This window comes from Anomaloglossus baeobatrachus, chromosome 7 (genome assembly GCF_048569485.1).
Source record: "Anomaloglossus baeobatrachus isolate aAnoBae1 chromosome 7, aAnoBae1.hap1, whole genome shotgun sequence".
NCBI classification, from domain to species: domain Eukaryota; kingdom Metazoa; phylum Chordata; class Amphibia; order Anura; family Aromobatidae; genus Anomaloglossus; species Anomaloglossus baeobatrachus.
The window spans coordinates 185,034,257-185,051,590 of record NC_134359.1 but is presented as its reverse complement, the minus strand read 5'-3'; the positions used below and the strand labels follow the sequence as shown (position 1 = coordinate 185,051,590).

The 17,334-nt window shown below is 43.0% G+C and overlaps 1 protein-coding gene across 1 annotated transcript in view; it reads right to left on the bottom strand.

The window, feature by feature from the left end:
- DNAH7 (dynein axonemal heavy chain 7) overlaps positions 1-17,334 on the bottom strand; it is an 880,767-nt gene that overhangs the window by 810,305 nt on the left and 53,128 nt on the right. Inside the window, exons 4-7 of the mRNA XM_075317837.1 lie at positions 16,277-16,454; positions 14,736-14,823; positions 13,801-13,981; positions 10,279-10,351 (exon numbers count right to left, since the gene is read on the bottom strand). Coding sequence (XP_075173952.1) covers positions 10,279-10,351; positions 13,801-13,981; positions 14,736-14,823; positions 16,277-16,454 — 520 coding nt within the window. The remainder of the gene's footprint in view (positions 1-10,278; positions 10,352-13,800; positions 13,982-14,735; positions 14,824-16,276; positions 16,455-17,334) is intronic.

Genomic DNA, 17,334 nt, shown 5'->3' with positions numbered 1-17,334 from the left:
AGCTACGACCGAGTGTGAACGAGCAAAAATACTCACCTTATCGTTGCTCGTTGACACGTCACTCATTTTCTATAAATCGAACCTCCGGTTGTTCATTGTTCCCGAGGCAGCACACATCGCTCCGTGTGCCACCCTGAGAACGATGAACACAGCTTACCTGCGGCTGCCGGCATTGAGGAAGGAAGGAGGTGGGCGGGATGTTTACGTCCCGCTCAACTCCGCTTCTATTGGGCGGCCGCTGTGTGACGTCGCTGTGACGCCAAACGTCCCTCCCCCTTCAGGAAGAGGATGTTCGCCGCCCACAGCAAGGTCGTTTGGGAGGTAAGTACGTGTGACGGGGGGTTATGACTTTGTGCGACACGGGCAAGAAATTGCCCGTGCCGCACAAACGATGGGGGCGGGTGCGATCGCAAATGCGTTCGTACGAGAAATTGCAGCATGTAAAGCAGGCTTTAGGGGCACTTTGCACACTACGACATCGCAGGCCGATGCTGCGATGTCTAGTGCGATAGTGCCCGCCCCCGTCGCAGCAGCGATATGTGGTGATAGCTGGCGTAGCGAAAGTTATCGCTACGCCAGCTTCACACACACACTCACCTGCCGTGCGACGTCCCTGTGGCCGGCGACCCGCCTCCTTGTTAAGGGGGCGGGTCGTGCGGCGTCACTGCGACGTCACACGGCAGGCGGCCAATCAGAGCGGAGGGGCGGAGATGAGCAGGATGTAAACATCCTGCCCACCTCCTTCCTTCCGCATATCCTACGGAAGCCGCAGTGAGGCCGGTAGGAGACGTTCCTCGCTCCTGCGACTTCACACACAGCGATGTGTGCTGCCGCAGGAGCGAGGAACAACATCGGACCGTCGCATCAGCGTAATCATGGATTACGCCGACGCTGCACCGATGATACGATTACGACGCTTTTGCGCTCGTTAATCGTATCATCCAGCCTTTACACACTGCGATGTCGCATGCGATGCCGGAAGTGCGTCATTTTCAATTTGACCCCACCGACATCGCACCTGCGATGTCGCAGTGTGCAAAGTGCCCCTAAGTCTTATGAAAAGACTTGTTTAAAAAGCCACGTTTTGACTTTTTGGATTGCTAATTCCAATAGATGGCGCTAGAGTTTGTCTCCTTCCTTACTGGAGGGACAATTTGAATTTGGTCCCAAAAAAACTCCCCCTTGGGATGTATTTTTTGCCTTGTGTTACTGCGTTTTTTACAGCGTTTTTGCCCAGTGCATTTTTTTTAATCAAATCTATTGACTGGAAGGGCTCAAAAACGCTGGCAAAAATGCAGAAAGAATTGAAATGCTGCATCTTTGTGGTCACCACAAAGACACAGCTAAAAAAAAGCTGCAACATGCGCACAGCAAAAAATGATATCTCATAGAGTTTGCTGGGGACCGAAATGCATGCAAGTTTGGGATCAAAACTGCATCCAAAAAAATGTGCAAAAAATGCAACGTGCGCACGAGGCCTTACTGAGATCTGGGATGTTTCCTGGCCATGGACTCAAAATATCAATGTTTTGTTTACAAGCCACTTAGTTATCACTTTTGCCTTCAGACTGATGCTGGAAACAATCCCACACAGTCTGAGGCCTCCTTCACACATCCGTGAAAATCACGCACGTTTTTCACGGACATGTCAAGGGTGCGTATTGCCCTCCATGTGCCGTGTTTATGGCACACGTGTGTTCTCTGTGTGTTATCCGTGATAACACATGGAGAACGGGAACTTTCTGCTCACCTGTTCCTGGCGTTGCTGTCCATGGTGCTGATCTACAGTCTCCGGCCCTGCCCACTCCCCGCTGCTGCTGCTTCCGGTTCGCAGTGGAGTGAATATGCAATGAGCATAATGAGCGGGGGTTGGAAGCAAGTGCCAGCAGCGGCAGAGACAGCAGTGCTGGAGAAGGTGAGTACAGAAATTCTTTTTATTTCACATGCACGTGTTTTATTTGGTGCGTGTCAGACGGATCACATCCGTGCGGTCCATGTGCGGTCCATGTGTCACCCGTGATGCCTGAGAAAAACGGACATGTCTACGTGTGGAGCATACGGGCACCCTATGCTCCACACGTACACACGGTCCATGGTAAAACACGCACGTGAGCGCAGACCCATTGATTTTAATGGGTCTACGTGTGCCCCTGTCTCCGGCACATGAGGAAACGGACCAAACACATACTGGAGATACGGGCGTGTGAAGGAGGACTGAAGGAGACATCATTAAAAAAAACCAAAACTTTACCTTAGTCCACTACAGTCCAATCCCTATACGTCCTGACAATTTATTTTCTCTGATGAAGAGCCTTCTTCTGACTGCTTGGGACATAGGGAAGAATGATTGTCCAGAGACAAGAAAAGGTTAGCATTACCATGAGTCCTAGTCATGCCAACCGTAAGGCATCCTTTGGCCATTTATGTGGTGGTTGCTTTTCACTAAAGGGAATTAGCTCACTTGTAATTTTGCCTAAGAACACTGCCATAAATAAAGAATGGTATCTAAACCTCATTTAAGAGCAACTTCTCCCAACAATCCAGGAGAAGTTCCAGCATGATGGAGACCACCTCACAAGGTAAAAGTGGTAACTACGATGCTCGGTAAAGCCTGCTTTACATGTCTTAATTTCTCGAGCGATCGCATGTGCGATCGCACCCGCCCCCATCGTTTGTGCGGCACGGGCAATTTCTTGCCCGTGTCGCACAAAGTCGTAAACCCTCGTCACACGTACTTACCTTCCAAACGACCTCGCTGTGGGCGGCGAACATCCTCTTCCTGAAGGGGGAGGGACGTTTGGCGTCACAGCGACGTCACACAGTGGCCGGCCAATAGAAGCGGAGGGGCGGAGATGAGCGGGACGTAAACATCCCGCCCACCTCCTTCCTTCCACATTGCCAGCGGCCGCAGGTAAGCTGCAGTTCATCGTTCCCGGGGTGTCACACGGAGCGATGTGTGCTGCCTCGGGAACGATGAACAACCGGAGCACAGAAGGACGTTCGATTTTTTAAAAATGAGTGACGTGTCAACGACCAACGATAAGGTGAGTATTTTTGCTCGTTCAAAGTCGCTCATTTGTGTTACACGCTACGATATGTCAAACAAGGCAAGATGTGTGTCACTAACGCCGTGACCCCGACAAAATATCATTTGATAAATCGTAGCGTGTAACGTGCCCTTAAGCAAAACATTGAAATTTTGGGTCTTTAGCCAGGAATTTTCCCAGATCTCAATCTCCTTGAGAACCTGTGGTTAATCCTGAAAAAGTGGGTGGACAAGCAAAATCAAACAAATTATGATACAATCTAAAAACTAGGCAACAATGGTTTGTCTTGAAAAGTAAGAGACAATGATGTAAATATTGAGTCTTTGAAAAAAATTGATGTATTTGTTAATAAAAGTGTAAACATTTATGAATTTGTACTTCAGTAATTATAGAAACATCTGACTAAAAGATCTAAAAAGCATATGTTAGGGCTTGGCTCATAAATCAGGTGCTTGGTGTAAAAGAGGCTATATATAGAAAAGGATAACTCCAGCGCACAAAGGACAACGTAATCAAAAGGGCTCAAATTAATATTTTTGATTTTTGATTTTCTCCAAAAAAAAAAAAAAGTGTACCACATCCAAAAGCAAAGCCTTTATCAAGGTTTTGCATCTCAGTATGTCTCCAGGACCCTGTCCTACTCAATTTTGGCGCTCTCTGCAGGCTCTCTCCTCACCACACTCCTCCCATCCCTCCTATCTGCAGTTCCATGCATTTTTTCTGCATATATGAGTACCTCTGTCTTGTGTAATAACACCGCCTGAGACGCTGAACCCATCCTTTTTCCCCTCTCAACCAATTTGAGACGCAAAACCTTGATAAAGGATTGAAAAAAGCCGAAACGTTGGCTTTGCTTTTCGTTGTGGTACACTTTTTTTTGCAGAAAATAAAAAATCAAAAATATTCATTTGAGCCCTTTTGCTTTCGTTTTTTTTTTTTTTGAGTGAGCGTGGAGGCAGCCCAGGGAGCGGTGAGTGCTGACCGGTCGGGTGTAAAGGGGACGCCTGGTATATCAGCGCTGGACGCGCAAGATGGCGCTGAGACGCCAAAGCACAGCAACCAGGAAGGCAGCGGGGGAGGGAGCAGAGTAATGCCTGAGGAGAGGCGACTGGAGAGCGCATGTAAAGATGGGGCTGATAAAGAGCTCAGCTCAGAGAAAGAAGGAGGCAGGCAAGCCCAGATAAACACAACAATGCATCCCACAAGGATAATAGATATAACTTTGGTTAATGGAAGAATTCCAAACATGGACAGTTCTCAAATGAATAGCCAGGAGGGGACGCAGGCTGGCCAAGATATCAGCCAGCTATGGCGGAATATTGGAGAGCTGAGTGCACACATTAAAAATATCCCCACAAAAAATGACATGGAGCAGTATATCTCCAGGCTAGAAAACTCATATAAGGCTGAACTCTCTGGACTCAAAGATGAAGTACAACAGCTAGGAGAAAGAGTCACAACAGCAGAATCCTCAGTGCAGTCACTGTCCTCTAAAGTAACAGAACAAGAAGCTGGATACGCATCTCATACTATACAGCTTCAGTATTTAGCAGATATGCTAGATGATGTCGAAAATAGAAACCGGCGAAATAATATCAGACTACGTGGCCTCCCTGAGTCGGTGGAACATACAGCACTTAACGAGACTTTATGCCATATTTTCAATGATATACTGCAAGTGCCTATTGATTCTCCACTGGAGCTAGACAGGGCACACAGAGCGTTGGGCCCCAAGGCCATGGATCCAGAGCACCCTAGAGACGTTATATGTAAAGTACACAAGTACAAAATTAAAGATAATATAATGGCTCAAGCACAGAAGGCTGGAAATATATTTTATCAGGGACAAAGGATCCTAATTCTATCTGACCTGTCAAGATGGACGCTCGAGAAGAGGAAGGCTCTGAAACCTTTACTGGACATATTACGTCAGCACAACATACCATATACCTGGGGCTTTCCATTTCGCTTAAGAGTCCGGAGGGCGGGAAGGATGCACGTTCTCAGTCACCCAGGTGGCATACCACCATTCACCGCAGCCCTTCAAATTCCATCAGTGATGATCCGGGACTGGCCATTCCTACCTCCGGGGGCTCCTGGGGTAGAGCCACATGCTGTAGTTCCCCAGAGGAGGAGAAGAGGAGCTCCTATGGACCTTGGCTGAGTCTGGAGTCCTACCAGTTGGAGAAGGGGTTCTTGAGCTTCTCTGGCGACAGGGGAGGGACCCTGATTGTTGCAGACAAGAAAGACTTAATAGTTGATGTTTGGAGAAATGTCCATTGTTAAAGTTAAGCGATAATAGGGCCGGATTTATAGAGGGGATATTTTCAGGATATTGCTCGCTGTTCAAGCAGAGGGGAGGTATATGGGGTAGTGATATAGTAAGGTAAGCTGGAATAGGTCTCAACCCGTTACTTGGTTTAATGCAGTTGGAAGTATACTTGTTTTAGTTAGGTGGTGCAGAACCGCGCCGGTGGGGAGTGACTCTCCCTGGAAAGACCACCTCGCTTTGAGGGGCGCTATACCGTGCTGGACAAGGTATAGCTAGACACAGTTTCCCCCAACAATAAAGGTGGACTGAGGTCCTTGGGCATCGTCGTTGGTGCTCTATTTCTGTACTACGGTACTATATAAATCTTCTTCTCTGTTCTGATCTTTTCTTTTCCTAAATCTTCATCTATACTCTTTTTTGAAGTAACCCTTCTTGACTTCTATTCTTTACCCCCTTGTGTCCTCCCCTTGTATGTCAGGTAGCCAGGAAAACAAAACAAATATGGCGGAATTGAAATTTGGATCCTTAAACACAAAAGGTTTTAACACACCACAAAAACGGGCCCAAATTCTAACTGAAATGCACAAACAGAGAGTCCATATACTGCTTCTTCAGGAAACACATTTTGAGGTGGGACATATCCCAACTTTGAGGGACCGTAACTATGTGACATGGTTCCACAGCGCCAACACCGAATCTCGGTCTAGGGGCGTGTCGCTGGCCATTCATAGAAGCCTGCCACACTCCATCCTTGACATGAAACAGGATGCAGAGGGTAGATATGTCATAATTAAGCTTCGGATTTCTGATACAGTATACACGGTTGCAGGATGGTATGCTCCAAATGTGGAGCAGACACAGACTTGTAAGGCCTTTTTGCAGGTTTTATCTGAGTTCGCGGAGGGAATAATGATAGTGGGGGGTGATTTTAATTTGTCTTTGAATCCCTTAGTAGACACATCGGCCGGAAGGAGCAACATCCCCCTGAAGCGACTGGCGTCCCTGAAGCGGGACATATATCGGATGCAACTAAATGATGTGTGGCGTAGCATACACCCTACGGGTAGGGACTATACCTTTTATTCCATTCCACATGACTCATACAGCCGCATAGATTTATTTTTGGTCAGCCATTGTGTGCTGGCCTGGAGACCGGATCCCACGATTGGAAGCTTTGTGTGGTCTGATCATGCCCCCATCTTTTTGGCTTTTTCCCCCCCAGATAGTCGGAGACGGGAGTGGACGTGGAGACTCAATGATAACCTGCTTAAAGATGCAATTTGCATGTCTGATATCAGAGATACGGTTGGGGTCTTCATGTCCACTCACGAATCGGACCCCACTTCGCTGCCTTTGCAGTGGGAGGCATTTAAGTGTGTAATTAGAGGGGTGCTGGTAAAGCATGGGGCACGTATCAAGAAGATGAGAAATACCCGAATAAAAGAGTTATTAGACAAGATTCAGGAGTTGGAAACAGCACATAAGGGTAGACAGTTGAGGGAGACACTGACGGAACTTACAAAATGTAGGGAGGAACTTCGGACTTTTTTGAATGAAAGATATCTCCGGTATCGCAATCATTATAAACGTTTCCTTTATCAGCACGCCAACAAATGCGGCAGATCTTTATCAAACCTGTTACATCCCCGTAATCTCACAACATTCATTCCTAGAGTGAGGCGGCGAGGGGGAGGGGAGACGAGCAATCTGACAGAGGTCTTGAAGGAATTGAGGGGGTTTTACTCGGATCTGTATAATATCCGAGGGAAGTTCTCTGATATGGAGCCACAGGCATTGACTGAGCGCATTGAGAGATATATGGCGGACACAGCCTTACCGACTCTGAAAACTGAGGAGGTACTAAAATTAGAAAGCAGGTTCTCGGAAGAGGAAGTGGGAGAAGCTATTACGAATACTCCAAATGGGAAGAGTCCAGGCCCAGATGGATTTTCTCCTACATTTTATAAAACATTTCGAGAAATGCTTACTCCATTCCTAACAAAGGTATTTAACGCAATTTCAGGGGAAACCCCCTTTGCAGCTCAGTCACTGGAGGCGCATATTACGGTTCTTCCAAAACCTGGTAAAGATCCCACCTTGGTGGCTAATTATAGACCAATATCTCTACTCAATGTAGACATAAAACTATACTCCAAGATTCTGGCTAATAGGCTTGCTCCCCTTCTCCCCTCCATCATTGATACGGATCAAGTAGGATTTATACAGGGGAGGGAGGCGCGGGATAATGTTAATAAGACTCTGCTGCTAATAGCTCATGCCAAAAATTCGTCTCAGCCACTGGGTATACTATCGGTGGACGCAGAAAAAGCATTTGACCGTGTACATTGGGACTTCCTGAGGGAGGCTTTAAAGCAAATAGGGCTGGGTACATGCTTCTTAAATAAGGTAATGGCCTTATATACCTGTCCTTCGGCCCGTATAAAGGCAAATGGTTTCTTATCACAACCTATTATAATTAAAAATGGAACAAGGCAGGGGTGTCCTCTTTCCCCGCTGTTGTATGTACTTACAATGGAACACCTCGCTAATGCGATCAGGAAAAGTCCCAGTGTACATGGTATGCGAATAGGAGAGACATATAAGGCAGCGCTGTATGCGGACGATTTGTTATTATATGTTTCCCAGCCACACATTACTTTCCCTTCCTTGTTGGCAGAGTTCGAGAGATTTGGGGATCTAAGTAATTTCAAGGTCAATTATGCGAAATCGGAGGCCTTAAATGTCACGCTGCAGCCACAGGAAGTGTTACTGGCTAAAAGTAACTTCCCATTTAAGTGGCAATCCCAGGCTATCAAATATTTGGGCATAAGTGTCCCCGCAGATCTGGGATCCTTGTACTCTATGAATTACTTAGCATTATTAACACGAACAGTCAAAGAGCTTCGGACATATCATAGAAAACCCATATCTTGGTTTGGCCGTATCAATACGTTTAAGATGGATATACTACCCCGGTTTCTATATATATTTCAGGCAGTGCCGATTCTCCCTCCAGCTAGTTTTTTTCGGACCCTCAGGTCTGCTCTAACTCACTTTATATGGGGACACTCTAGAGCCAGAATAAAATACCATACACTTACACGGCATATTACTACTGGGGGCGCTGGACTTCCAGACCTGCGCGGATATCATAAGGCGGCCCTGTTAGTTCGACTGTTTGACTGGCATTTTAACGAAAAGGTTAAGAAATGGGTCACACTTGAACAGGAAAGCTCTTCAACTCCCTTAAAATATCTTCCATGGCTTGAGTCCAGAGAGGGGGTGAGATTATCTTCGGCGGATTTTTTGATTAGAGCCACGTTGAGGGTATGGGATCAGGTAAAACGGAGAGGTGGGTTGGTGGGGTGCCCCTTCCTTCTAGCACCTATCATTTCCAACCCAGAATTTCCCCCAGGAGTTGGCCGGACTAACTTTTTAAGATGGAATGTACAACAGGATGGTAGGATTTATCACACCCTCGCAGGGTCCAGCATGAGATCTTTCTCGGATATGCAAAATATGGAACCCCCTCGGATATTGTCCTGGATTGAATACAGACAACTCTATTCGTTTGTCAACTCTAGGTCACGGGGAATAGGAGGTCTGTCAGACACACTGGTTTTGCCCTTTGAAAAATTGTTTATGCAGGATTCAACACCACTACATCTGATGTCTCTCATATATAAGTTGATAGGTCAGGCAGTTCCCTCCGCGGACTCAGATCCCAAATATATGACAAAGTGGGAAGAAGAACTGGAGACGACTTTCACAGACACAGAAAAACAGAGAGCATATATATTTACACATAAACTATCAACGGCAGGGTACACAAAAGAGAAAAACTATATAAGATTTTGACAAGATGGTATCAGTGTCCGGTACAGCTGCACAGGATCTTCCCTTCTGTCGCTGAGGAGTGTTGGCGCTGTGAGACAGTCCGGGGGACGATGACGCATATATAGTGGGACTGCCCCAAAATTAAACCATTCTGGGAGGCAATTTTTCAAACATATACAAAAATAACTGGGACAGTAGTGCCACAGACCCCTCAAATAGCACTGTTGTCAATGCTCCCAGGTTCTATTAAAGCCCAAAAAGGAGATATACTACGGTTCTGTCTGGCAGCGGCTAGGGCAGTGATACCCAGACACTGGAGATCAAAAGAGGTTCCGGCTTTGAGGGAGTGGACGCAGGAATTTGAGTATATTTACCATATGGAAGAATTAATGGCAGAAGCAGAGGGACGCAACGAGAGGTTTGTGAAATTTGGATGTCTTGGATACTTTTCAAAGACACAGAGGGTTACCAAACACTATTTTGAGCCTTAGTGGAACGTCAATAGTTAGTGAACGGATCAGGATAGGCTTCATAAGTGGCTACCTCCCTCTCCCCTCCCAAACCCTTAGATGTTTCTCTTTATCTTCTTAAAGCTTACTTTTCTAGTCTTTGTATGTTTATTCTTTCTCTCGTCACTTTTTTCTTTCTTATCTCGGTACAGGTGAAATTGGAAGGAGTTGGTTATTTTTAAAGATCATACTAGATTTTGAGCACAATGAGTTCTCATTAAAAAGAATGAGCCAGGTGATGGAGGTGATCATAAAGTAAAACAAGTGAGAACTGGAATTTTTTCTTTTCTCTTTTTTATTTTTACTTCTTAAATATGCAAATATCAGTTTTGAGTAGCGATACAGGAAGACAGAATGAAGTGGATAGCTCTAATATTATGCAGGATGTAGTGTATCAGTTGAAAAAAGTTTATAGTACTGTTATTCATATAATGGTGATACATGTGAAGCCATTTCTGTATCCTTGGTTATTTGTATGTTATTTTCTTTCTCTTCTATTCAATAAAGAAAGATTATACATAAAAAGACTGAACGAGCAAACTGTGAAAAACAAAATTTATGTCAGTTTCAAAACTTTTGGCCACGACTATCCTATACTAAAAACGTGACTTACTCAACACGATGTGGTTCCATAACTGGTTCTTTAATTTCATTCTTCTCTCTTGGATCTTTTAAAACAAAGTCAACTGAAAGAAACACAGAATATATAAGTATAAAGCATGAGAACTTAAACTATAGTAAATGAATAAAAAAGTAGTATGGATATCCAGCACATCCATCCAGGCATATAAAAGTTAATTTTCTTTATTGGAAACCATTAAAAATACATACAGAAAAAATCCATGGAAAAGGATGAAAAAGGCATACTGACGAATTTCTAGCTACATGCTATGACTAAGGGCGGTAATGCCAGGAACATGTCAGTATGCTTTTTCCATCTTTTTCCATGGAGAGAAGGAAAATGCAATCTTCGGTGTTGGCGCTCACAGTGAAGATTGCATTTTCCTTCTCTGTCTGTTCGGATCCCTCTGGAGGACTCCACTAGAGTTCACCGGACTGGTGGCCACCTGTTCATCCAGCCCTCGGGGAGGTTCACATATTTATGCCTTGATCCCATTACATTAGGTGAGTGCAATACAACACACCACACCTACCATTTATAATTTGCTGCTACTCTCAGATAGCGCCACATATTTTTTCTCCTCTTTTCAAAGCTATCTAATTTGTTTCCATGGATTTCCATGTATATCTTTTTAATGGCTTCCAATAAAGAAGATGAACTTTATTTGCCTGGATGGATGTGCTGGGCATCCCTACTACTTTTTCTTACTTGTTGTTCTGCTGCACCAACTGGATTAACAACCACCATGTTCAAGAAATCCCAATTCAGCATGGATATTAAGTGTGGTGTGCTATTTCTCTCTATAGTAAATGTATGTTTTTGCATGTAACAATGTTAAAGTTCTATTAAATGGGATTTCCAAACTTTGTAAAATAGATATAAACTGCATAATGCTAAAAATGATAATTTGCACATTCTTACGTTTTACATGCCACAATGCTCCTAATGTTCCCTATTACTTACTTGAACTATATGAATAGTAAGTACAGTGGGTACGGAAAGTATATCTGTCTGAATGTCTGAGCAAAGGGTCTGAATTCTTATGACCATGTGATATTTCAGTTTTTCTTGCTTAAAAAATTTGTAAAAACTTCTACATTTCTGGGTTTTTTTCTGTCAAGATGGGGCACAGAGTGTAGAGTGAAGAATCACAATTTCTCAATATACTGCAATACCATTGTACCGTATAAGTAATCAAAGGATTAAAGCATCACTTCAGCGTTTTTTTTTAATTCCAGCGCTGAAGTGATGCTTTTAAGGCTGTGCATTCATAGTTTAAGTTCACACAGTTTCTTTTTCGCGGCGTTTTTGCGCGTTTTTCGGGTGCGTTTTTGGACTCAAAACTGTATGACTTTGCTTCCCCAGCAAAGTCTATGAGTTTTCATTTTTGCTGTCCACACACAACTTTTTTTTTAAGCTGCGTTTTTGAGCTTAAAAAAAAAAAATGGACATGTCAATTCTTTCCTGCGTTTTTCTGCGTTTTCCCCCCATGCAATGCATTGGAAAAACGCTGAAAAACACAGAGATAAAAAAGCAGCAAAACGCAGCCATAAACGCACCAAATCAAGGTAAAAACGCATGCGTTTTTTGCAGCGTTTTTTTTGCCGCGGGTGCATTTTTGTGCGTTTTTAGCGGCCAAAAACGCACAAAAACGTAGTGTCAAAAAAACGCAGCATGTGCACATAGCCTAATTGTGTTTTTTATGCATTTTTTTTTTACTGTAGTTTTGTCATGAAACTGCAAGCAAATCCTTGTGCCAGCAAAGTAAATAAGAAACCTGAAACCTACATGTTTAGTTTCTTTTCCTTGCAGATTTAGTGTAGAAAATAATCTGCAACATGTCAATTTTTTCAGCAATTTTTGCCTGCGTTTTTTACCAATGAAAGCAATGAAAAACACATGCTAAAAAACACATAAAAAAGCTCCAGAATGCATCATAAACGAGCGTTTTAGTTCTGAGTTTTTTGCCAAGGGATGCCGAAATTGTGCAAAACTTTCTGCAACCAAATATTCAAAGTGTGCCCATACACTAAATGTAAGATCCCTGTCCCCTGTATTATACTCACCTTCCACTTACTTCATTTTTTCCAGTGCTACCTCAGTCGGTCTCTGGCGATTTGTGACCTGCCAAAATCTCCAGGGTTTCATGGAGCGTGCCGGAGGTCACAAATCAATACAACTCTATGACAGCCTCGTTCTGGCTCTTATAGTTACATCGAGCGCTTGTAGCGAAACTTCTGACACTTACATTGAGCATGATCATGCCCATCTAGTGGAATTCTGGCCAGGAATATGCATATTGCATACTCGCAGCCACGTGACCACTGTCCCCAGCTCTGACACCTGAGGAATGCCAACAATGTATGGATTCACAGGTCTGCGTTCACATAGAGTGACTGAAGACTTGTCATTTTAGACCAGACAACTCTTGTAGGTAAATTTTGAGCCTAAAGGCCCCGTCACACTAAGCAACATCGCTAGCAACATCGCTGCTAACGAACAACTTTTGTGACGTAGCAGCGATGTTGCTAGTGATGTTGCTGTGTGTGACATCCAGCAACAACCCGGCCCCTGCTGTGAGGTTGTTGGTTGTTGCTGAATATCCTGGCAAATTTTTTAGTTGTTGCTGTCCTGCTGTGAAGCACAGATCGCTGTGTGTGACAGCGAGACAGCAACAACTAAATGTGCAGGCAGCAGGAGCCGGCTTCTTTGGAGGCTGGTAACCACAGTAAACATCGGGTATCCAAGAAGCCCTGTCCTTGGTTACCCGATATTTACCTTCGTTACCAGCGTCCCTGCTCTCAAGCTGTCAGTGCCGGCTCCTGCTCTGTGCACATGTAGCTGCAGCACACATCGGGTAATTACCCCGATGTGTACTGTAGCTAGGAGAGCAGTGAGCCAGCGCTAAGCAGTGTGCGCTGCTCCCTGCTCTGTGCACATGTTGCTACAGCACACATCGGGTAATTAACCCGATGTGTGCTGTAACTAGGAGAGCAGGGAGCCAGCGCTAAGCGGTGTGCGCTGCTCCCTGTTCTCTGCACGTGTAGCTGCGTGCGCTGGTAACCAAGGTAAATATCGGGTTTGTTACCCGATATTTACCTTAGTTACCAAGCGCAGCATCTTCCACGCGGCGCTGGGGGCTGGTCACTGGTTGCTGGTGAGCTCACCAGCAACTCCTGTAGCGACGCTCCAGCGATCCCTGCCCGGTCAGGTTGCTGGTGGGATCGCTGGAGCGTCGCAGTGTGACATCTCACCAGCAACCTCCTAGCAACTTACCAGCGATCCCAATCGTTGTTGGGATCGCTGGTAAGTTGTTTAGTGTGACTGGACCTTAATACACTGTGTTCAATTGAAAGTTCTTCCTGTGATCCTATGCCAAACATCCTTATCAGAAGATGGTACGTAATCCCATGAGTTAATTTGCCAGATTTGTCACATATTATATAAAAAACAAATGGATTACTACAAGTTAACTACAAGATCAAAAAGAGTGTGCAAAGAAAAGAAACTCACCGATTGCCTTCTTTACACTAAGAAGATAATCTTCTTTCATTTCATCTGACAATGAGTGAATACTTTCAGTGTAAACCTTTAAGTGCTCCGGAACCAAACATAAGACATTTTCTAGCCAAGAATCTTCCATTGATGCTACATGTTCTGTGTCAATGCCATGACTTATGTAATAATTGTACCTCTAATGTAAAAAAAGTAAAAAAAGAAAATAATGGACACGAAATGCAGACATGCTAAAAAATACTGTACGCTGTTAAACGTGTTACTTCAATCTCAAGTTTCATGTCGGAAATTCCTAATTAAGGTCCCTAAATTATCTTTATGGAACATGTTACACTAAATGTATGACCACACAGATTGATTTCTAAAGCAAAAACATTTGTAAAACACTCAAGACGCCTGGGCTTCTTTTGAGCTTTCCCATTGACTTGTATTGCAAAGTATAGAGCATCTTCAAAATGGGAAAACACCTGAAGAAAGGTCAGCTCACTTCTTTTACCCTCTTGGTGTCTTTGGAAACCTGAATTGAATAAAAGACGCTAAAAAGACTGAATATGTGAACAGCACATTGTTTTTTGTGTAGCAATGCATACAATTTTTCTTTTGAGTGTTTTCTGGGTGCTTTCTCAGGTGTATTTTAAATCAAGCATAAGACTTGGCACATAAAGCATGGCCATACCCTTAAATGCAACGTTTTGTCTATGGGTTGCGCATAGCTGTGTGCTTGACTGAATGCACCGGTTAGCAATGGATATAACTGAAACACCAGAACTTAATAATTAATATGCGCCACATACTTTTGGCCAATGCGTTTGTTGAATTTTTATAGTAAATGTTTATAATATGTAAATATACAGCTGCAATGATGAATTCTAGTGAAACACTCACTGATTTTTTTTTTATTCTTTTATTATAGTGCAAAACGGTCTATTTACCAAAATCTCTTTATCTAATGGAGATGCCTCAGAACTCGAGTTAGCATGATCAGATTGAAAATCCTGCATTGTAGTGCCATCATTTTTCCTGAAAGAGGTAAAAATCACAACATAAATTAAAATATAATCAGTGTCTTTTTTACTGTGATACAGCTGAAGGCAAAAATAAAATGTGCCAAATTTGTAAATTTTATTGAATGTTCTCAGTGAGAGGAACAAAATTATAATCTAGTGATACCTTTTAATGGCTAACTAAAATAAAATAAAGTGATGTTACAAAGCAAGCTTTCGAGACAAAAAGAGAAGAGTACCGCACATGATGGGGAGCACAACAACAATAAATGGTAAAAATTGTAATTTTATACTTCTGACTATGTGCTGGTACTGCTGGGCCTCCTTTTGCCCTGTGGCTTTATGAGGGTATATGCTTATATTGATTCCTACTATCATTCTCCCTCTAGGTATTGTTACGGCTGTATCCATGCTATTTATTGTCATTTCAAATTTTGCCACGTGTCATTAATGCTTGTACTTCATGATTTCTAATACGCACAATATTGCTTTGGAGCTGGGCGGTGGGCGCATGTCGTGCTATTAGGTGTGTTTTTTGTATTTTAATGGTTTTTAACTTTTGCTACAAATAAAGGTTGTTTTTACCATTTATTGTTGTTGTGCTCCCCATCATGTGCGGTACTCTTCTCTTTTTGTCTCCATAGTCCCCTTGCCGCATGGGTGAGCACCTGCCTCAATACACAACATCATTATTTTTGGCGGTGCACCCCTTCCCTGGTTGTTAGTACAAAGCAAGCTTTCGAGACATCTCAGGTCCCTTCATCAGGCATGGTATGACAAAATATCTGAAGAAACACAAATATATGCACAAACAGAGCAGAGGGATGGCATAATAAAAGACATTTAAATAAACAAACACTGAGCTTAGAAAGTGAATCCTTAATTAGGTTTGATTAGTGGTGTGAGAGCGTTATTGTCCCAATATCCATGTAGGATCAGATGTCTGGTGAGTCTCCTACATGTATATTGGGACAATACAACTCTCACACCACTAATCAAAGCTAATTAAGGATTCACTTTCTAAGCTCAGTGTTTGTTTATTTATATGTCTTTTATTATGCCATCCCTCTGCTCTGTTTGTGCATATATTTGTGTTTCTTCAGATATTTTATCATACCATGCCTGATGAAGGGACCTGAGATGTCTCGAAAGCTTGCTTTGTAACATCACTTTATTTTAGTTAGCCATTAAAAGGTATCACAAGATTATAATTTTGTTCCTCTCACTGAGATCATTCAATAATTTTTCAACTGGCTAACACGGTACCAAAACCTTTTCACTTGTAACTAAATTTGTAAATGACATGCACCACTTTTTGGCATAAAAAACATATGTATAACAATCAACCACCATCAAAGCCTGCCTAAAGCTACGGCAGTACTAACATCTAAAGTATTTACACTATAATTCTTTTTGGAATTAATTCATTATTAGTGAATTTTTTTTTCTACTCGGAAAAAATGACTTACATTATTATGTCCACAAGCGCACTTCTGAATTTCTCCCGATCTCTCTTTGGGTGGGAATAACTGCTTCTCATATTTTGAGAAGGTCCAGATGATGACTCTTCATACTTTGCAGGTCTAGGCTTTGGAAAGCTAGAGCTCAGGACTTTGTTTCTTTTGTGTTTTGGGCTGACAAGAAAACCTAAAAAAAAGAGTAATGTATAAATGTCATAATATAATGTAAAAAGTAATAAACATTTGACACTTCTCAGTTCATTAAAGAAGTGATCAGGTTGCATACCTCTTCTAGATAATCAGATAAACTAAACAAATATTCAGCACAAACTCTAGGATCTAAAAATTACATAGTGCAAAAAACTAATGAACTTTAAGCCTCAGTCAAGTCATTACCATTCTAGCTGTATGATACTATAGATGTCCTGGTGCAAATTGAAGATATCAGCTTAGACGAGCATATTTATCTTGTACCGGCTAATACTGCATCATTAGACATAGATTCAATACTCTAATGTTCTAAAAGAAGCCCACTTCTTCCTGAGAACAAACAACTGGGATTTCTATATATCCATGTTGGTCCTTGAGATGCTGCAGTTCATCTTCGCATATAACATCCTCATGTTTAAGTATGCCTTTTATGTGCAGAGTCAAGGCACAGCCATGGGTACTGCCTGTGAGCCTTCACATGCCAATCTCATCCTGGGTTCCTGAGAGAAGGAGCTGTTTGGTGATAGAGAAGCCCAGGCTGCTAACCATGTGCAGTGTTGGCTTCTCTACAATGATGACTTGTTCTTTATCTGGCAGGGTACTGAGTGTGAATTGCATTAATTCATTGGCCAACTCAATAAATATAGGTTTAATATTAAATTAACCCTTTCATATAACGTGAAAATGGTGGAATATATGGACATTATTACTGAAGCAGATGCGAACTATCAATTACAGACTTATGTCTATAGAGATCCACATCGGTAAACACTTGTATGCCAAGTCCAGTGGCCATCACACATCTATTAGAGCCATCCCAGTTTGACAGTTTCTCAGGAAGAGGTGGATCTGCTCAT